The 23,140-nt window shown below is 51.9% G+C and overlaps 1 protein-coding gene across 1 annotated transcript in view; it reads right to left on the reverse strand.

Annotated features, from left to right (window-relative positions):
• LOC133357159 (calpain-5-like) overlaps nt 1–18,095 on the reverse strand; it is a 38,960-nt gene extending 20,865 nt beyond the window's left edge. Inside the window, 9 exon segments of the mRNA XM_061574972.1 lie at nt 238–315; nt 3,222–3,415; nt 4,155–4,347; nt 6,438–6,646; nt 6,780–6,818; nt 6,820–6,912; nt 9,623–9,809; nt 14,550–14,622; nt 18,017–18,095. Of these exon segments, the coding sequence (XP_061430956.1) occupies nt 238–315; nt 3,222–3,415; nt 4,155–4,347; nt 6,438–6,646; nt 6,780–6,818; nt 6,820–6,912; nt 9,623–9,784 (968 nt within the window). The 5' untranslated portion in view covers nt 9,785–9,809; nt 14,550–14,622; nt 18,017–18,095.
• Between the last annotated feature and the right edge of the window lie 5,045 nt (nt 18,096–23,140).

Consider the following 23,140-nt stretch of genomic DNA (forward strand, 5'->3'; position numbering starts at 1 on the left):
TAGCGCAGCGCACTAACCGCTACACCACCGTGTATACACACACACACACGTGTATATACACACACGTGTACACACACACACACACGTGTACACACACACACACACGTGTACACACACACACACACGTGTAGCCAGCACCACGCCCGCCCCGCCACCTTCGCCTCCCCAGCGTGCTGGGTGTTTATTTAAGGCTGAGTCAACCTAGGTGTGGGTTCTGCTGAGTGTTTTATTTTTTACCAAAACTCTCCGTCATCGGAAACGGTGACGCCGAGCTTCTCTCTCTCGCCTTTGTTGACACGAGCCCACTCCTCGGAGCTGGGTCAGGGGGAGGGGGCAGGGGGGAGCAAGGTGAGGGGGAGGGCCAGAGGGAGGGGGTGGGGGCAGGGGGAGATGCAGAGGGAGGGGGGAGGGGGCAGTGGGGGAGGGATCAGGGGGAGGGGGCAGGGGGAGGGGGCAGTGGGAGGGGGCAGGGGGCAAGGGGAGATGCAGAGGGAGGGGGGAGGGGCAGTGGGGGGCAGGGTCAGGAAGGGAGAGGTGAAGTTAAGGGCAGGGAGAAGGGCAGGGGAGGGAGGACAGGAGGAGGAATTGTTATCACGAGCGCTTGCGTCGGTCAATGATCGTACAGATTTAGCGGTGAGTGTGAGCACAGGTGGGTGAGTGTAGCGGTGAGTGTGAGCATGGGTGGGTGAGTGTAGCGGTGAGTGAGACAGGTGCTAGCTAAAGTGGCCCCTCGGGATAGAGTCATATTGTTGGGTGACTTCAATGCCCAAGCTGGTCATGATGCTGGCACCTGGTCTGGAGTGATTGGAAGGCATGGGCCAGGTCAGCTCAATAAAAACGGCAGGAGGCTGCTATATTTTTGTGCAGCCCCATGGGCTTGTAATTACCAACACGATGTTCTGGCATTCGCGCATCCACACAACATCATGGATACATGCCGGGTCCAAGCAAGCACATCTGCTGGACGACATCGTGACAAAACAACGGATTCGGGCCCATGTCCTTGACACCAGGACCTACCGTGGAGCCGATCTGCCCACCGACCATCGACTTGTCATCTATAAGATGCGCTTGCCACTCTTCCACTCCGGTGGTGGATGTACACCCAGAAAACCATTAAAACCCATAGTGGTGTGGTGGTCATGTTGACACACACACGCGCGCCAGAACCAGGGGATGCTTACCGGTATGGGATAGTTGTGTACTCCTGGCCGGGACCCGCCGGGGGGAGGGGGCTGTGGGCAGTGTCTATGATCCCACAGAATCCCCCGCCTCTCGGTGGGGAGCGGTAGAAACCGGTCCGGACCGGTCGGGCCAACGGCGGTTAGAACCCCTCTGAGGGGAGGGGGCTGGGGGAAGCTACGATCCCACAGAACCCCGCCCCTCAGGGAGAAAGAGTATATAAAGCGGGTCCCTGAGAGCGTGAGGGAGTTCGTCTCAAGCCGAATTCAGAAGCCGCCTGGAGACAAGGCCCTGGACCCCAAGCCACCGACGTCCTTCGAAGGGCCGGAGCGCAGTGCGGTGCCAGTGATCGAGAGGGTTAGGACCCTGAGGTTCCCTCGGCTCGATGTCCTTCTAAGGGCCAGGTCTAGACGGGCCAGTGGTCAGGGACCCACCGGGCCAGCGGTGGGTCAGCCTCCCCTAGGTTTAGCCAGCCAGAGGGCTAGAGGAGTCAGAGTGACTAGGTACGATAGCCCGGAGGCTGTACCTCCCCAACAAAACTAAGCACCTGCCTGGGTATTTTGTACCATTGGACACTCCACCCCCACAACTCCCAATTGGTGATAGCACAGTTGTAGAGAGCGTGGAAAGTTTCCCATACCTGGGCAGTGTGCTGATGAACAGCTTCGGTTTGACAGCAGAGGTCTCACTCCGAATCAGTCGAGCGGCATTATCTTTTCATCAGTTGCGTAACACTGTGTGGAAAACTACCTGGTCTGTCGCTCCGCATGAAGCTTCAGGTCTTTTCGGCCACAGTCATTTCCTCCCTTCTCTATGCTTGCGAAACGTGGACCCCCCTAATGGAACATCTTAGATGGTTAGAAACATTTAGGCTGGCCTGCCAACGATCCATTCTGGGTTTAGCCAGGCTGGATTGTGTGAGGAGCTCACAAATCCTTAAAATATCTGGATAAAGTCCCATCGGTGAGCTCCTTCGGCAGACAAGGCTGCGTTGGCTGTGTTATGTAGCCCGCATGCCCAGCCACCGCATGCCTAAACAGCTTTTGTTTGGCCGGATCGAGGGGGCTAAACGAGCGTGGCACGGGCTAGAGAAGAGATGGAGATAGAGTGATGTGATACAGAAGGATGTGGAGCTGAGTGGACTTGCCGATGACTGGTACCAGCGGTGTCAAGATCGGCCTCTGTGGCGGAGGCTCATGAAGGATACTACTGGGCAGTTGGAGGCAGTCGCCCTCCAGCAACAACGGAGGGTGGAGGATTGACCCTCACAACCATGAGCGGAGCGCCGGGTGGCTACAGCACAGCAAGTTGTCACAGTAGAGGGCACAGGTGGTGCATCAGCCAGTCATCTCAGTTAGTCGACCCGTGGCACCTGGGTCTGCCCCGTGACCTCGTGCCAGCGGGCGTTCGACACTTCATGTGGCCTCAACGTGCACATAGCTTGGTTCAAACATCGTGATGATGTCACCGCCACTTAGTGGCGAATGGCGGTTGTTGTTGTTGCACGGGTGAGTGAGTGTAAGCACCGGTGAGTGAGTGTGAGCACGGGTGAGTGAGTGTAGCAGTGAGGGAAGCGGTGAGTGTGCATACGGATGGGCGAGTGTAAGCTTAGGTGAGTGGGTGTAGCTGTGAGTGTGAGCACGGGTGAGTGAGTGTAGTGCTGAGTAGGCATACAGGTGAGTGAGTGTGGAGGTGAATGTGTGTACGGGTGAGTGTGTGCACAGGTGAGTGGGTGTAACGGTGAGTGTTTACACGGGTGGGTGTCAGCATGGGTGAGTGAGTGTGGCGGTGAGTGTGTGTATGGGTGAGTGAGTGTGGCGGTGAGTGTGTGTATGGGTGAGTGAGTGTGAGCACGCGTGAATGAGTGTGAGCACGTGTGAGTGAGTGTAGCGGTGAATGTGTGTACAGGTGTCTATATAGGTGTCTGGACAGGTGAGCGTCTCTACAGGTGAGCATCTCTACAGGTGAGCGTCTCTACAGGTGGGCGTCTGGAGGGGCGAGTGTCTGGACAGGTGAGTGTTGGTGAGGTGCATGCTCACCCGTCGCTCCAGGCCCCGTTCCACTCCTTCTCGCCCCAGGGGTTGCGCATGCGGATCATGTTGAGGCGCTCCGCGCGGAAGAACGCGACTAGGCCCTCGCCTAGCCGCACGCGGCGCACGGCGGTCACCGAGTACGCGTGACCCTTCACCAGGCCGCAGTCCAGACGCGCCTCCATCTCTGTCGAGGCCAGAGCCTATGGTAGCACCACGGTTACCACGGGAACACCACAGTAACACCACGGTGACACTGTGAGCCTGGCCCTTCACTAGGCCGCAGTCCAGACGTGCTTCCATGTCCACCGAGTCCAGAGCCTACGGTAATACCACAGTTACCACGGTAACACCAAGGTGACATTGTTATCCTAGCCCAGAACCAGGCCACAGCCCAGGCACACCTCCATCTCTGTGGAGGCCAGCACCTACGGTAACACCATTGTTACCACGGTAACACCAAAACATGATTAACATTAATACAGTATTGTTAACACAGGAACATACCATACACAGAGACGTTGGTTATGATTGTGGTTATGATTTCGGTTGCCATTAGGATTAGGTTATGATTGCAGTAATGATTGCGGTTTTCATTATGACAGTGGTTATCGTTGAGATTGTGGGTATGGTTATGATTGTGGTTGAGGTTATGATCGCGGTTGTTAAGATTGCGGTTATTACGATCAGCGTTGTGACGACCGCCATTGTGACGACCGCGGTTGTTGCGACCGCCATTGTGACGACCGCCATTGTTACGACCGCCATTGTTACGACCGCCATTACGACCGTCGTTGTTACAATTTCAATTATTACGATCGCCGTCGATGATCGGCATTGTTACGAACCGCGGATGTTACACTCGCCATTGTTATGATCACGGCTGCTGCGGTTGTGGTGGTTATGGTGGTTGCGGTGGCGGCGGTGGGGGTTGGCGCTCACGCGTATGGAACAGCTGAGCAGCCCGCCGCGCCCGTAGGCCTTGAGCATGCTGCTGAAGAGCGCAGCTCTCTCCGCGTCCTTCTCAGAGAACTTCTCCTCGGCCAGGTCGATGGACTCGGAGATGCCGCCCGTGAAGTCCACGAGGGCGTCGCTCGTGTTGCCGCCATCCAGCGCCTCGTAGCAGCCGCACAGCCTGGGGGACGTGGCACACGCGCTGGGATGATGGACGATAAAACTCATGAAATATAAAGAATTTGTATTTTACCAGGTAAGGCCCACTGAGCTGTGTAGTTATTTTTCAGAAGCGACCTGGCCATCACAAATGATAGGCTGTGTGGAAATGTATAGCAAAATAATCTCAACACATCATGTTGGTTTTAAGTGTGGGGGAACAAATTGGAGGACCTGGAGAGAAATCCACGCGACCACAGGGAGAACACACAAATTCAGGAACAAACCCACAACCTCCTGTATACCAAGCGAGGTAGTTAACATTTCACCATCGCGGCACCCTGAGCTCCGTAGCTCTTCTTCATAAACGACCTGACCATCATAAATGATAGCCCAATGATAGCAGCGGCCAAATACTCTAATACATAGAGATGCAGAGAGATCCGTGCAGATACAGAAACCCAGAGATACATAGAGACCCATAGAGATGCATAAAGACCCAGAGAGAAACATTGAGACCCATAGAGCTACAGAGATGCATAGACTAAACTAAAACTAAACTATTTTATTTCGCAGGTAAAGCTCACCCAGCTATATAGCTTTTTTTTCAGAAGCAACCTGGCTCTCACAAATGATAGCCCATGTCGAAATTTATCGCAGCCAATACTCTAAACCACATGTTGATTCTAAATGTGGAGGGAAAAACCGGAGGACCCGGAGAAAAACACACGCGATCGCAGGGAGAGAGAGAAAGATGCGGACTTCACGATCGGGATTGAATCCACCAGGCGAAGGAGTTGACATCTCGCCACCGCGACACAAGAGGGACATGGAGACAAGGGGACATAGAGATATGAAGACACGGGGACATGTAAATATGAAGACATGGGGGCATGGAGATACAAGGGCACGGGGGACATGGAGACAAGGCCACACAGGGACATCGAGATATGAAGACATGGGAAAACAAGGACAAAAGAACGTGGAGATATGAAAACACAGGGATGCAGAGACATGGGGACAAAGGAACAAGGATATGGTGGTGGGGACACGGACAAAGACGCGATCACTAGGGTATATAGGCACGAAGAAGAGCGAGACAGAGTTGCTCGAGGTTACAGATATGGGGACTGCAACAAGAGGGCTCTACGGCACATTCAAACCACGACCGAGTCGTGACAGCCAACACGGTGGCGTGTAGCGTGGTGTCTACAAGGCACGATTGTTGCAAGTCACTACTCTACGGGATGTCTGGCAAAAACATTACCACACAATCCTCTGGCGTCTGTCGTGACGGGGTGCTGCAAGTATTTGCCGAGCTGCATTGGCTACCCGTTGCCGAACGAATACGTTATAAGGTCGCACTCATTATAAAAAAGTGCTTGCCATAAATTAGCCACAATACCTTGCTGATCTCATCAAGGAGCGCATATCATCACACAAACTTCGGCCATCCTCGCAGCGGCTTTTGGCTAGCCATCGAATAAAGACGGTCACTGCATCGCGCGCTTTCATATACGCGTCTGCGGCCGTCTGGAATGCTCTTCCTTCTGACATTAGGAAACCACTCGGAGCTATGCACTTTTAAATAATCTAGATTGAAAACTTACTTCTTTAGAACTGCTTTTTGTATTGTTGTCCTTCCCCCGCACCTAAGATAAGCATGATTGGCTAGGTACAGTGCAAAAGAAGTTCAACATACATGCACCACTATACCACCAACACCACACCACCATCACTACATCCACTACTACCACCATCACCAGCACTATACCACCAGACGACCACCCCTACATCCACTCTTCCCTCACCTCCGATTAGCACGGATGACTACGTACGGTGCGAAAGAAGTTCAACACGCAAGCGTACATGCAATGGGGGGCACGGAAATAGCCGAGGCATGGACACGCATGGACGCCCTGCTGGCCATATCATCATCATCACCAGCAATGGTCTATCCACTGCTAGCCCTATCATCATCACTATCAGCCATGGTCTATCCACTGCATCGCCATGAGCACGACAGTGGATAAAACACTTCCAGTTGTGGTGGCATCAGCACGAGAAGACTAACCCCCCCCCCCACCTCCCAACCCTGACCCCTCCACTCACTTGGCGTAGGCCTTCTCGAGGAGCGCCGACCAGAACTCGTTGCTGGTGTTGGAGTGGCAGAAGAGTAGCCGGCCGCGGTGCGTGGGCAGCGAGTCGTCCACCACCACGTCCACCCACTCGCCAAACCGCCAGAAGCGGAAGTGGAAGATCCCCGCGTACTTCTCGGGGTGCGCCGGGTCCCACTCCTGGTCCTTGTGGTCGGGGATCACCTGGGGGGGGGGCCACGGGAGAGGGGGGGGCGCAGTTAGGGGATATGTTAGGGGTAGGGTTATCAGTCATGGGTTAGGGGTAGGGTTCTGTGGGGTGAGGGGAGTTGCAGCTGCTGCTGCTGCTGCTGCTCACCTTGGTCCAGAGCTCCTGGTGCAGGGTGAGGCAGGAGGCAGGCCGCCACGAACCAGCAGTTCCCCAGGGAGCCCTGCTGCAGGTCGTGGGCGCTGATGCCATCGACGAAGAGACGCGGGTCATCGCACAGCTCCTGCAGTGCACATCGTCAGTCAGCATCATCAGCATCAGCATCATCATCGCCATCAGCATCAACATCAGCAGGAGGATCATCAGCAGTATCATCATCAGCATTACCAGCAACAATACTACCATTATTATGACAGACATGGGCACTAACGCAGCTGCTGTGCACATCTACAACAACAACCGCCATTCGCCACTAAGTGGCGGTGAAATCACCACGACGCTTGTGCCAGGCTATGTGCACGTTGAAGCCATGTCAAGTGTCGAACGCCCGCTGGTCGGAGGTCACGGGGCAGACCCAGGTGCCACCGGTCGAGTGACTGAGATGACCGAGATGACTGGCTGATGCACCACCTGTGCCCCCTACTGTGCCAACTTGCTGTGCTTTAGCCACCTGGCGCTCCGCTCTTTGTTGTGAGCGTCGCTCTTCTGCCCTCCGTTGTTGTTGGAGGGCGACTGCCTCCAACTGCCCAGTAGCGTCCTTAACGAGCCTCCTCCACAGAGGCTGATCTTGACACCGCAAGTACCAGTTATTGGCAAGTCCACTCAGCTCCACATCCTCTTGTACCACATCACTCCATCTCTTCTCTAGCCTGTGCCACGCCCGTTTAGCCGCCTCTATCTGGTCGAACAAAAGCTGTTAAGGCATGCAGTGGCTGGGCATGCGACTACATAACCTAGCCAAAGCAGCCTTGCCTGATGGAGGAGCTCACCAAAGGGACTTTGTCCAGATCGTAAAAATAAAAAAGTCCCATCAGCATCATCAGCATCAATGTAAGCACCACCACAACCAACACCACAATTATCGCGATCTGTACCATCACCACCACCAACCAAAGAGTCCCCACATAGAATGAAACAGACTGTTGGGGCAAGTGCCGTTAACGAGTAGTACCTATCAAGGCTGGCACGGCACACGAGGGAGTGGATTGGCAGCACCACGCCCGACCGCCTTTGTCTCCCCAGTGGCGATATTTACACACCACACCAGGTACTGATTTGAGGCTGAGTCGACCTGGAGGAGGCCCAGAACCCGTTCAGGTAATCGTCACTGGTGTTGGTGGTGGCCGTGAGCAGAATCAAACTCGGCTGGCCAGGTTTGTATTGCAGTACAGCGCTAACCGCTGCGCCACCGCTCCCAAACACCGTCACCACCACCACCGCCGCCAACTCTACAAGTGTGGACTCTAAAAGCTTTTCCCGCAAGGCAATGGCGCCTCTCGCGTCAATCGCTGAGTGCGCGTGGAAGCTACTGCGGGCAGACGTTAGCGTGCAGATCAATTAAACAGTAAAAGCGTTTATGTCATATTAATGAACCGGAATAAGTGTCTAGTAGTGCATGTGCGTCTATTAGTGCGTGTGTGTTTAGTAGCTTGTCTGTGTGTCTCGTAGTGTGCGTGTGTGTGTCACTGGGATGAGCGGTAGTGCAGCAGAACGCTGCGCTACCAACCCGGCGACCCGGGTTCGATTCCCGCTCGCAGCCAACACCAGTGGACGATTGTATGAGCCAGTTATGGGCCTTCCCTAGGTCCACACAGCTTCAACTGAGTGGTAGTCCTCTATTTACGATGGAGATGCGTTACGACGACCCCATCGTAAGTCAAAAATATCGTAAGTCGAAGATGGCCTAGCCTACCCAGGAGTCTTAAAGAATGGTGATAATTTAGCAAAACAGAGCAATTTACCATACTGTACTGTATAAACTATATACTGTATGTATTTATTAATTACAATACTGTATTGAAAAGTACAATGGCAAGTAAAAACAAGGTAAATTCTTAGCCTACCTATATGAACTGCAATTGAATAGAAATATTTTCAGGAAACAATCCTATCTGCTAGAAAAACGTTTAACATGCATTGAGAGTGAGGCATCACCGCACAAGGCGGGAGATGAGTACATCCCGGCAGCGTCCCAACCTACAGCATCGTACCGCTTTACGCTGCTGCGTTTGCCTGCCGCGCGAAATGTAAAATATTTTACAGTTTTGTCGTATCGCCATCGTAAGATCGAAATATCGTAAGTCGGACCATCGTAACTCGGGGGACTACCTGTAGCTGATGCGGTGTGTAGACATCGCCACCGGGGATGACAAAGGCAGCCGTGGCGGCGTTCATGAGCGCTGCTGCCGCCGCTAACGGCACTCGCCCCCAACAGCCTGCGAGAGGCTTGCGGGGGAATCTTTGTCTCACTATGAGGTCTCCTTTACCAGTGGCAAAATATAGTAATAGGTTTTTACCCTTTCAACTGGTACAAAACCGACACCTTTATACAAGGGATCATGTTTGCAATAACCACAACACAAGCAGTCAAAATGCAAACAAAAATAAACAACTCTGATGATGATAATGATATGCACTGTCCTTGAAGTTGATTGGTCCACACCCAAGACAGATTTACTTAGAGCCTAGTCTCACATGGTGTTGGACCATATGACACCAGATTACACCAAAAGGAGCCTTTTGGCGTCATCTGGTCCAACACCATGTGAGACTAGGCTCTAAGAAAAGCTGTCTCGGGTGTGGACCAATCAACTTCAAGGACAGTGCATATCATTATCAGAGTTGTTTATTTTTGTTTGCATTTTGACTGCTTGTGTTGTGGTTATTGCAAACATGATCCCTTTTATAAAGGTGTCAGTTTTGTACCAGATCATAGGGTAAAAACCTACTACTATATTTGTCTCGTGTGCGCGTGCGCCCGTGTGTACACAAACCCCGGGCCGCTTCCACACGATCTCCCCGGGGGGGCTCTTCTGGTAGAAGAGCGACGCGTTGACGTGCGGGAAGTGCGGGTCCGTGAAGAGCTCCCGGCGCCCAAGGCATCCCTTGCGCAGTGCCGAGTAGCTCTGGTCGCGGTACGGTCGCGCTGCCGGCATCGCAGCGGGGGCTACCACGGCGGTCCTAGAGGGCTCACAGACACGAAAAAATTAAGTTCGCTCATTGCCTCGCTCAATCACCCACCCACCCGGTTATTCAACCACTCAGTCACTAACCCAGTCACTAACACAAACATTCAGTCATTCAGCCACTCAGTCATTCACCGACTCAGTTATTAAGCCAGTCACTTACCCACCCACTGAGTCATTCAGCCCCTCATTCAATCATCTACTCACAATGACTCACCCGCTCAGCCATTCACCTCCAGGTCAGCACGGTTGACTACGCACAGCACGAAATAAGTTCAACATACATTCAGCAACTGGAATCACTCACCGACTCAGTCAATCAGCCACGCGTGCGAATGAGACTCGATATCCTGGGTCTCTTGAGGTGTCCCCCTTTGGTCGTACAAAACTCAACCTGAATGCGACCCAGAGGCTGCAGCTGTGTGACCCATGGGGGTTTGTGGGGGGGGGGGTGATCCCTATCGGCCCTTCCCCCGGTGTGGTCATGAGATTTTCCAACCACCGCCCGGGAATTAAAGCCAATCGCGTGGCTGCAAGAGGGTGACAGAGCGGAGGTTAATCCGGGGTGAAGCGTTCGGGCGGGAGAGGGAGATCTCATCTGTGACCGCTTGGTGCACGCCGTGTTACAATCGCGCCTCTTGCACGCTCAGCAACTGCTGACGAGTCCCGGAATGTCGAAACCGCGTCCAGTGTTTTTGTGGCGGCCTCAAGTTGACGGTATTGGACGAGTCTGATTTTCAAAGGGGGCGCCATGGTGGCTAAATGTTAACTACCTCGCCTGGTATGCGGGAGGTCGTGGATTCAATCCCAATCCTGGAGTCCACGTCTCTATCTTTCCCTGTGATCGCATGTGTTTTTCTCCGGGTCCTCCTGTTTTCCCCTCCACATTTAAAATCGACATGTGGTTTAGAATATTTGGGTGCTATAAATCTCCCCGTGATAAGCCACTTCGTTGAGCTATCATTCACGATGCCCAGGTCTTCATCTGATAAGGAGCTACATAGCTCAGTGGGCCTTACGTGGTAAAAATATTTTTTGTTTTGTTTAATATTCTGCTGCCAGTATGGGGCCGATGATTGCAACTGTGTAGTGTAGCCTAGGGGCACCCCCCGTGGAAGCTGTCCCTGTTCGTTAGTCTGCCAGTAGGGGGGCGATGATTTGTGTATTTCCAAATGAGAGTTGAACCAACGCTGCTACAAAAACGCGCTCCCAGAATGCTGTGTGGCTGATGGGATGAGTCAAAAATCCTTGTTATTATCATCTGGAGAGGCTAGCAAATCGTCAACTTATTTATTAACATTTGTAATTTAATTATTTTGTTTACCCTGTCATAGCAACGTGGAGTTTCCACCATCAGCTGCGGGCCACCAATAGAATGTAGATGACATTGCGTTGTATCTGAATGTGTGTGTGTACCGTGCCGGCCTCAATAGGTGCTCGCAAACAGCACTTGCCCTAACAGTCCGTTGAACGCGAAACTGGGGATCTTTGTCTTTATATGCGTATCTATGTGTGTGTGTGGGTGTAGCGCATAGCACACTGCGCTACAAACCTAAGGGCCCGTCCATAAATGACGTCACGCAATTTTGGACGATTTCTGACCCCCTCCCCCCCTCGTCACACGGCGTCACAAAAAGTCAGACCCCCCCCCTCGAATATGACGTCACAAAGCTCTGCCCCCCCCCCCCAAATATATAAAACATGCTTCAAATCGCTTTAAACTATTGTCATTGTAGCGCGTATTTAATGTGCCGCTGCACTCTGATGTTGTAGGAGAAGACATTTATTAAAAACTCTATTTAATGAAGTAGAACGTGTTGTCTATATTTATTTAAAGTTGCGCATTTTGATGTGACGTCACATTTATCACCCCCCCCCCCCCTCGTCACACATCGTCACAAATGTCTGCCCCCCCCCCCCCCCCGAGGTGCGTGACGCCATTTATGGACGGTCCCTAGCACCCTGAGTTTGATTCCCGCTCACGGTCAACACCAGTGACGAATTTATCTGAACCCGTCAGATAAATTCGCCACCACTAGGTCGACTCAGCCTTAAATGAGTACCTGGTGCAGTGGCATGTATTAAACATCGCCAATGGGGAAACAAAGGCGGCCGGGCGTAGTTCTGGCCACCCACCCCCTCGTGTGCCATGCCAGCCTTCATAGGTGCTACTAGCTAACAGCACTTGCCCCAAAAGTGGACATGAACTACACGGGAATCTTTGCATTTGTGTAATACGTTTTATGATGACTCATAATTGTATACAGTCACTCTGTTCGTGAGATATGGGTGAGTGTACAATGTTTGTGTACTGTATGTGTGTGTCGTGGTGATAACTACTTCGCAAGCTGTGAGAGAGCGGATCGTAACCAGGGTTTCCCCGCTCTATCAAACGGTCAGGGTCAAAGGGGGTGAGGTAGGATCCAAACGCCAGATTGGGAAGGACCAATCGGAGGGTCCCACAAGGTGGCCGGGGATTGGACAACCCGGCTACGAACCGGTATAAAAGCCAAAGCGCTGAGAGCTCTGGGCAGTTCTGCTACACGAAGACCCAAGTCGGCCGAAGACATCTAGGACCCTGGACCAAGCCTCCCAGCCCTTGTTAGGGCTGAGGCTCGGTGTAACCAGTGCTCAGGGGAGATATTAGGTCCAGGATAGGGAGGACCCTAGCTCCCAGCCTTCCCGCCCTTGTGAGGGCGAAGGTCCTGAGCGACCAGAGGTCGGGGACCCGCCGGGCCAGCGGTGGGTCGGTGAGCCTCCCCTAAGTCCAGCCGCAGGACGCTGGGATAGCGGGGAGATTAGATAGACGGCAAGGTCCGTTGGCTGTACCTCCTTAGAATAGGAGCTAAGCGTACAAGGTCCGGAGGGTGTACATCCTCAGGGTAATGGGTAAGGGGACCGTATACCCCTTTGTGTGTGTTAGGGACTGTGTACTAAAGACAATAAACAGTGTGTGCCATAAAGAAGTTTATTAGTCCGTCCTTTACAACACTACATGTCTTCTTGGTTCTTTCGGTAAAGTCACTTAGAAGGGAAATAATAAAATTATAATAAAAAAACATAATAAAATACAATTCTCACACTATATAGTACGGGGTAGATCCGTGTGATGTAAGGAAAAAGTTTAGCTGGAGGCATATTATATTTTTTGCGACATAGAATTGTAATGTATGACTTACTGTTAGTAGCTCAGCTTATTGGAGAGTATATTTAGTATATTTATGATATTGATGTAGTTTATATTTTAGTTCTTTTTTTACGTGGTGGTTTGGCTGCTGCAGCTCCTTACTATTAAAATTCCTTCCCTTTATTACTGCTAACCCTACTTCCTTCCTTTGTTGCTGCTAATCCTGCATACCGCATAATGCACGGGCATAATATGACTTTGAAACCCCACCTCCTACGCATTACACAAGTAGTGACTAATTCCATATCTGCATTTCCCATAAATATGCTAAATTCTTCTGTTGATATGCAAATTCCTTTGTCAAGGCGCCCTTCCTCCTCCAACCCAGCAGCTTAAATATACGCTGCCAAGCCTGGTGGTGCCCATTCAGACGCTGTCTTTCCGACAGACCTGTTCTTCACCTGAGGACGGCTGCTTGCGTTGTGGCCGAAACGTCGTGAGAATTGTATTTTATTATGTTTTATTTTTATTATTTTATAATTTCCCTTCTACGTGACTTTACCGAAAGAACCAAGAAGATGAATCCCTGCAGTCACGAAAGCTTTAAATCGAAACACTACATGTGTACAAGACAGTATGTGTGTACAATACAGTAAGTTTTGTGTGTGTACAGTCTGTGTGTATATACAATGTGTGCACAATATGATTGTGTGTGTACATTACAGTATGTTTGGGTGTGTGTGTGTACAATCTATACGCCCAATCTCGTACAGGATTTTGGTGTTACATTTTATGAAGGCATCGCCATTGAACTCTACGGGAACCTTCGTCTGGATCTGTGAGCCTCAGTGATAAACACTGAGTTTGGCTCTGTGAGCCTCAGTGATTTACACGAAACCTTATAAGAGGGAGCCTTCGTCTGGATCTGTGAGCCTCGGTGATGAACACTGAACCCTATCAGAGGGAGCCTTAGCCTGGCTCTGTGAGCCTCAGTGATTAACACTGAACCCTATGGGAGAGAGCCTCGGTCTGGCTCTGTGAGCCTCAGTGATTAACACCGAACCCTATGAGAGAGAGCCTTGGTCTGGCTCTGTGAGCCTCAGTGATTAACACTGAACCCTATGGGAGAAAGCCTTGATCTGGCTTTGTGAGCCTCAGTGATTAATACTGAACTCTATGGGAGAGAGCCTTAGCCTGGCTCTGTGAGCCTCAGTGATTAACACTGCACCCTATGGGAGAGAGCCTTAGCCTGGCTCTGTGAGCCTCAGTGATTAACACTGAACCCTATGGGAGAAAGCCTTAGCCTGGCTCTGTGAGCCTCAGTGATTAACACTGAACCCTATGGGAGTGAGCCTTAGCCTGGCTCTGTGAGCCTCAGTGATTAACACTGAACCCTATGGGAGAGAGCCTTAGCCTGGCTCTGTGAGCCTCGGTGATTAACACTGAACCCTATGGGAGAGAGCCTTAGCCTGGCTCTGTCAGCCTCAGTGATTAACACTGAACCCTATGGGAGAGAGCCTTAGCCTGGCTCTGTGAGCCTCAGTGATGAACACTGAACCCTACGCGTGGGAGGAGTCTTAGTCTGGCTCTGTGAGACTCTTCACTCACCTGTGATTGCTGTGGCCGGGCGCCTGTGGCAGGTGCTGCTCGTCGGAATTCCTCGTGTGGCCTCCGACAGATGCTGTGGTCCAAGTCACGTGTTGGATTCGATTTACGCGGAGACAGAGATCATCAAACAAATACACACGCACAGCAACATCAACTTTGAAACTCACACCTGCATTGATCACGACTCCCTAAGGCTCACAGAGCCAGACCAAGGCCCTTTCCCATAGAGTTCAGTGCTAGTTACTGAGGCTCACAGAGCCAGACCAAGGCTCTCTACCATAGAGTTCAGTGCTAGTCACTGAGGCTCACAGAGCCAGACCAAGGCTCTCTCCCATAGGGTTCAGTGCTAGTCACTGAGGCTCACAGAGCCAGACCAAGGCTCTCTCCCATAGGGTTCAGTGCTAATCACTGAGGCTCACAGAGCCAGACCAAGGCTCTCTCCCATAGGGTTCAGTGTTAATCACTGAGGCTCACAGAGCCAGACCAAGGCTCTCTCCCATAGGGTTCGGTGTTAATCACTGAGGCTCACAGAGCCAGACCAAGGCTCTCTCCCATAGGGTTCAGTGTTAATCACTGAGGCTCACAGAGCCAGACCAAGGCTCTCTCCCATAGGGTTCAGTGCTAGTCACTGAGGCTCACAGAGCCAGACCAAGGCTCTCTCCCATAGGGTTCAGTGCTAGTCACTGAGGCTCACAGAGCCAGACCAAGGCTCCCTCCCATTGGGTTCGTGTTAATCACTGAGGCTCAAAGAGCCAGACCAAGGCTCTCTCCCATAGGGTTCAGTGTTAATCACTGAGGCTCACAGAGCCAGACCAAGGCTCTCTCCCATAGGGTTCAGTGTTAATCACGGAGGCTCACAGAGCCAGACCAAGGCTCTCTCCCATAGGGTTCAGTGTTAATCACGGAGGCTCACAGAGCCAGACCAAGGCTCTCTCCCATAGGGTTCAGTGTTAATCACGGAGGCTCACAGAGCCAGACCAAGGCTCTCTCCCATAGGGTTCAGTGTTAATCACTGAGGCTCACAGAGCCAGACCAAGGCTCCCTCCCATAGGGTTCAGTGTTAATCACTGAGGCTCAAAGAGCCAGACTGAGGCTCCCATAGGGTTCGTGTTAATCACTGAGGCTCACAGAGCCAGACCAAGGCTCTCTCCCATAGGGTTCGGTGTTAATCACTGAGGCTCACAGAGCCAGACCAAGGCTCTCTCCCATAGGGTTCAGTGTTAATCACTGAGGCTCACAGAGCCAGACCAAGGCTCTCTCCCATAGGGTTCGGTGTTAATCACTGAGGCTCACATAGCCAGACCAAGGCTCTCTCCCATTGGGTTCAGTGTCAATTGCTGAGGCTCACAGAGCCAGACCGAGGCTCTCTCCCATAGGGTTCAGTGTTAATCACTGAGGCTCAAAGAGCCAGACCGAGGCTCTCTCCCATTGGGTTCAGTGTCAATTGCTGAGGCTCACAGAGCCAGACCAAGGCTCCTATAGGGTGCTGTGTTAGTCACTGTAACTACCCTCCTGATTCTTAATTTCAGCTGGAGTTACCCAGGGCTGAACTGGTATTCAACCGGTAAATCCACATGCCTTTCATCATCATCACCAGCAAGTGCACCCATCGCCATCAGCAGTAGCAAGAGTATAGCGATCATCATCAGCTGCAGTAGCAGAAGCAACCGCGATCATAACTCGGCAAATAGAACAGCGATAGTGTCATCATCATCAGCAGCATCAGAAACAGTCAACATCAGCAACAACTTTATCATTATCAACATCAGCAAGTCATCAGCAGCAGCACCAGTATCATTAGCAGCAATAACATAACCACCATCATCACTAGCAGTATATTCATTACACTCTCAACCATACTGCTGCCACCACCACCATCATCACGGTCGATAAAGCAGGCGGGACTAATTGGTCACTTTGTGCCAAGAAATCAGAAATGGGGCTTGTGTTGTGGCTCTTGTGCGGATTGGTCCCGGCCATAGAAATGTGGAATGACCACCACGGGCAATAGACCGCCAGAGGAGACGACTTCTCTTCCCCAATGCTCACTCCATGTTGTGTTTGTGCTTTAAGATTTACGAAGGTTTGTATCCTAGTGCTAGTTCCTTACGCCGATAACACTGGTCAACAACAACAAAACATCTGGCCTGGACTTTTGCAGCTGTTTTAGACTAATTTTAGGGTGCTGATTCCAAATCTGATCTCAGATTTGCCCTATCACATCTCATTTGTATGCTATCGGCATACCCCATTTTCATTGATTTTACCCGAAATTAACTCTGTCACTTATGATTGCAAGTTGTTGCGAGTCAGTGACTGCTTTAGTGTTAAAATATGGTGCTGTATTTTTAGGATAGTGTGTTTATAATATCATTTTATGTAGATATCCACATTTATTTAATATTTTTCTTCTGCAGTTTTTATTGAAAATGCAATATTTTATATCTCTGATGTGATAGACAAAAACTGATGCCAGATTTGGAATCAGCACCCCAAAATTACCTTAAACCCGTTGGAATACCTTATGCCAGAAAAAGTGTGTTGACCAGTGTAATAATCGATACCCCCCCCCCTCCCAAAGCTAGCCTAGGCAGCGTTCCGGAAAACATCGAGAAATTAATGAGCCCTGATTTTGATGATTAAATGGGCAGCAAAGAGACATAACAGACTGTTGGGGCACGTGCTGTGAGCGAGTAGCAGTGTCTATGCAGGGCGGTACGGCACACGATGGGGTGGATGGCCAGCACCACGCCCGGCCGCCTTTGTCTCCCTAGCGGTGATGATTTACATATCACACCAGGTACTGATCTGAGGCTAAGTCGACCTAGGGGAGGCCCAGGAACCGGTTGAGATAATCGTCACTGCTGTTGGTGGCCGTGATTTGGAATAGAACTCTGGGCGCCAGGTTCGTAGTGGAGCGCGATAACAGCTACACGACAGCGCCCCACCACCATCATAATCACCACCATCACCACCACTATGACTACCACAATCACCACCACAATCACCACCACTATCATCACCACCACTATCATCACCACCACTAACATCACCACCACTATGACTACCACAATCACCACCACTATCATCACCGCCACCACTATCATCACCGCCACCACTATCATCACCGCCACCACTATCATCACCGCCACCACTATCATCACCACCACTATCACCACCATGAATCACCACTATCATCACTATTCACCACCACCCTCACTGCTATCACCACCACCATCATCACTATTCATCACCACCCTCACCACTATCACCACCCTCACCACTATCACCATCACTATTCACCACCACCCTTACCACTATCACCACCACCATCATCACCAGCACAAGCATCACCACTATCACCATCACTTTTCAAACACCACCATCACCAGCGCAAGCATCACCACTCTCACCACCCTCATCACCACCATCACCATCACACCGCCAGCGCTCGCTCGCTCGCTCACCTGCCTCTCTCTGCCCTCCGTCTCCTCCTCTCTCTCTCTCTCACCGGGGCTCCCACGCCTCTCGCTCCGCTTGGGGTTGGGTCTCCACGCCGGGGTCCGGGCGTGGCCGCCCCGCTCCACGCTGCCCCCCCCCTGCCCCCCCTCCCCCCGGGTGCGGGGCTCTGCCGGGGACCTGCCGGACCGGCTCGGCTCCTCGGGGAAATGTCACAGCCTCTGGGAGTGTCTGCGTGTGTGTAGTGTATGTAGTGTAGTGTGTGTATTGTGTATGTAGTGTGTGTAGTGTAATGTGTGTATTGTGTGTATGTAGTGTGTGTGTGTATTGTGTGTGTGTGTATTGTGTATGTAGTGTGTGTGTATGTAGTGTGTGTAGTGTGTGTGTATGTAATGTGTGTAGTGTGTGTAGTGTAGTGTGTGTGTGTATGTAGTGTGTGTGTGTATTGTGTGTATTGTGTATGTAGTGTGTGTGTATGTAGTGTCTGTAGTGTGTGTAGTGTGTGTGTATGTAGTGTGTGTGTATGTAGTGTATGTGTATGGTGTATGTATATATGTGGTCTGTGTGTAGTGTGTGTGTATGTATGTGGTCTGTGTGTATGGTGTGTATGGTGTGTGTATGTGTGTATGGTTTGTGTATGTATGTGGTCTGTGTGTAGTGTGTGTATGTAGTGTGTGTACTGCTCGCTAACAGAACTTGCCACAAGTCTGTTAAGGCTATACGGGGGATCTTTTTCTTTGTGTAGTGTGTGTTCTGTGTATATGTACTGTGTGTATATGTAGTGTGTGTACTGTGTGTGTGTGGGGAGCAGCGACCTGAGTTCGATTCCCGCTCACGGCCAACAGTGGTGACGATGATCCGAACCGGTCCTGGGCCTCCCCTAGGTCGACTCAGCCTCAAATGAGTACCGTTTGCGATTTATGAACATCGCCACTGGGGAGACAAAGGCGGCCGGGCGTGGTGCTGGCCACCCACCCCCCTCGGGTGCCGCGCAGACCGTCATAGGTGCTACTCGCTAACAGCTAACAGTACTTGGCCCAAGAGTCTGTTCAGGGGCCGTCCATAAATGACGTCACGCGATATTGGACGATTTTTGACCCCCCCCCCTCGTCACACGGCGTCACAAAAAGTCAGACCCCCCCTCAAATATGACGTCACAAAGCTCTGCCTCCCCCCCCCCAACCATATTTCCATGCTTCAAATCATTGTAAAAAGTCTATTGAATTAAGTAGAACGTGTTGTCTATATTTATTTAAAGTTGCGCATTTTGATGTGACGTCACATTTCTCAACCCCCCCCCTCGTCACACATCGTCACAAATGTCTGATTCCCCCCCCCCCCCTAGATGCGTGACGTCTGCGGAAAGTGACGTGATACCAGTGTATTTGCATGGAAGTGTGTATACGTATGTCGCTACGTCCCTGTGTGTGTCCACGTGTGTCAATTTACATGTTGTGTGTACGTACTGTGTCTGTGGCACAGTGGGGAAACAGGTGGTGCATCTGCCAGTCAACCCACGGCACCTGGGTCTGTCCCGTGACCTCCTGCACCTAGCCTGGCACAGCAGTAAACCCATGGCACCTGGGTCTGTCCCGTGGCCTCCTGCACCTAGCCTGGCACAGCGGTCAACCCATGCCACCTGCGTCTGTCCCGTGACCTCTTGCACCTAGCCTGGCACAGCAGTCAACCCACGGCACCTGGGTCTGTCCCGTGACCTCCTGCACCTAGCCTAGCACAGGAGTCAACCCACGGCACCTGCGTCTGTCCCGTGACCTCCTGCACCTAGTCTGGCACAGCAGTCAACCTGGGTCTGTCCCGTGGCCTCCTGCACCTAGCCTGGCACAGCAGTCAACCTGGGTCTGTCCCGTGGCCTCCTGCACCTAGCCTGGCACAGTAGTTAGCCCACGGCATCTGGGTCTGTCCCGTGACCTCCTACACCTAGCCTGGCACGGCAGTCAACCCAAGGCATCTGGGTCTGTCCCGTGGCCTCCTGCACCTAGCCTGGCACAGCAGTCAACCCACGGCATCTGGGTCTGTCCCGTGACCTCCTGCACCTAGCCTGGCACAGCAGTCAACCCACGGCATCTGGGTCTGTCCCGTGACCTCCTGCACCTAGCCTGGCACAGCAGTCAACCCACGGCATCTGGGTCTGTCCCGTGACCTCCTGCACCTAGCCTGGCACAGCAGTCAACCTGGGTCTGTCCCGTGACCTCCTGCACCTAGCCTGGCACAGCAGTCAATCTGGGTCTGTCCCGTGACCTGCCAGCAGCGAGAGCCTTCGACACTTCGCGTGGCGGCCTCGAGGTGCACCTAGCCTCGCACAAGCGCCACACCCCCTCTTGTTGTTGATGGTGTGGGTGTCTCTACTTGTGTGTTCGCCACGAACCCGGCCACGGCTGGTACCGTACCTGCCCCGGGGCGGAGGGGGGCGGAGGAGGGCGGGAAGACAAAGGCGGCCAGGCGTGGCCAGACCAGTCCGGTGGGTTGCGGACTCGTCTGACCGCCCCTACTCCCAAAGAGACAGAGGGATTACGACTGAATTTTATTTGGACACACACACACACACCACAAAGATAAAGATCCCCCGTGTAGCCTCTCGTAGGCTGATGGGACAAGTGCTGTTGGCGAGTAGCAACCACTAAAGCCGGAAAGGTGTGGCAACCACCACGACGCCCGGCCGCCTTTGTCTCCCCAGCGCTGATGTCTGATTACACACCACACAAGGTGACTCATTTAAGGCTGAGTCGACCTAGCGTAGGCACAGGTCCGGTTCAGATAATCGTCGCCGGCACAACGCGCTAACCGCTACACCCCCCACCACACACACACAGACAAAGAAACCCCGTGTAGCTTTAACAGAGTGTTGGGGCAAGTGCTGTTATAATGCACCGACGAAGGCCGACACGGCACACGAGGGGGTGGGTGGCCAGCCCCACGCACGGCCGCCTTTGTCTCCCCCAGTGGCGATGTTTGACACACCCTACACTATTTGATGCTAAGTCGACCTCGGCGAGGCCCAGTACCGGTTCATATAATCGCCAATGGTGTTGGCCGTGAGCGGGAATCGAACTCGGGTGGCCGGGTTCGTAGCGCAGCGCTAACCACGACACTACCGCCACTGACACATACACACAGACACACACACAGACACACACAGATACACACACTGACACATACACACAGACACACACACTGACACATACACACAGACATACACACAGACACACACACTGACACACACACATACACACAGACACACACAGATACACACAGACATACACATACACACAGACACACACAGACACACACACTGACACACACACACATACACACAGACACACACAGATACACACAGACACACATACACACAGACACACACAGACACACACACTGACACATACACACAGACATACACACAGACACACACACTGACACACACACATACACACAGACACACACAGATACACACAGACATACACATACACACAGACACACACACTGACACACACACACATACACACAGACACACACAGATACACACAGACACACATACACACAGACACACACAGACACACACACTGACACACACACACAGACACACACATGCACACAGACACACACAGACACACACAGACACACACACAGATACACACACTGACACATACACACAGACATACACACACTGACACACACTGACACATATACACAGACATACACACAGACACACACACTGATACACACACTGACACATACACACACACAGGTGCACACACACCTACACGTACATATGGCAACGCATACCACGCTGGCCTATAAGCACCAGGAATGCCCACAACACATACCAGAGTCGCCGCTGACGAACTCTTCCGGAATGCGCCACATCTCTCGAAATCTCACGAAACCCGGCGAAGCTAAGCAGCTCCTGAGCCTGGCTCGTACGCGCGTGTGGATTGGGCAACCATGATTGCATAACAGGTGGTATAGGTTTCGATTTAAAGCTTTCGTGATTGCAGGGATTCATCTTCTTGGTTCTTTCGGTAAAGTCACGCATTTCCCCTAAATATGCTAAATTCCTCTTGATATGCAAATTATTTTGTCAAGGCGCTCTTCTTCCCCCCTCCAACCCAGCTTAAATATATACGCTCCAAGCTTGGTGGTGTTTCATTCTTCACCTGAGGACGGCTGCTTGTGTTGTGGCGGAAACGTCGTGAGAATTATTTTATTATGTTTTATTTTTATTATTTTAATGCTTCCCTTCTACGTGACTTTACCGAAAGAACCAAGAAGAGGTGGTATAGATGTTGTCACGACAACAATTGGCAGTACAATATCAATGGACCTTTTGTCATTATCAAGGGTATCACAAAATAAGAATAGGTTTTATTGCCAGAAAGGGTGAAAGCTATTCTTATTTTTGATGGTGGGCAGTGCTGTGGGGCCGTCCATATATCACGTCACGCGATTTTTGACGATTTTTTACCTCCCCGCCCTCATCGGCACACGGCGTCACACAAAGTCAGACCCCCCCTGAAATATGACGTCACAAAGCTCTGCCCCCCCCCCCAAAAAAAAAATAAAACATGCTTCAAATCGCTTTAAACTATTGTCATTGTAGTGCGTATTTAATTTGGCGCTGCAATCTGATGTTGTAGGAGAAACATTTATTAAAAAGTCTATTTAATTAAGTAGAACGTGTTGTCTTTATTTATTTAAAGTTGCGCATTTTGATGTGACGTCACATTTCTCAAACCTCCTCGTAACTCATCGTCACAAGTGTCTGACCGCCCCCCCCCCCCCTAGGTGCGTGACGTCATTTATGGACGGCCCTCGTACCAATACCCGCTATTTGCCACGAAGTGATGGCGACGTCACCACGGCGCCTGTGCCAGGCTAGGTGCACTTTGAGGCCACGTGACGTGTCCAAGGCTCTCTGACAGGAGGACGCGGTACAGACCCAGCAGGTGCCATGGGTTGATCGACTGGCAGAAGAACCACCAGTGCCCCCTACTGTGCCAACTTGATCCGTTGTATTACACCCGGCGCTCCGCTCGTTGTGAGCGTCGCTCCCCTGCCCTCAGCCCTGTGCTTCTGTACTATTGCGCTCCGCCTGTACCAGCGTGGTGAAGTATGGT

This window comes from Lethenteron reissneri, chromosome 57 (genome assembly GCF_015708825.2).
Source record: "Lethenteron reissneri isolate LAM-NWPU_2019-01 chromosome 57, ASM1570882v1, whole genome shotgun sequence".
NCBI lineage: Eukaryota > Metazoa > Chordata > Hyperoartia > Petromyzontiformes > Petromyzontidae > Lethenteron > Lethenteron reissneri.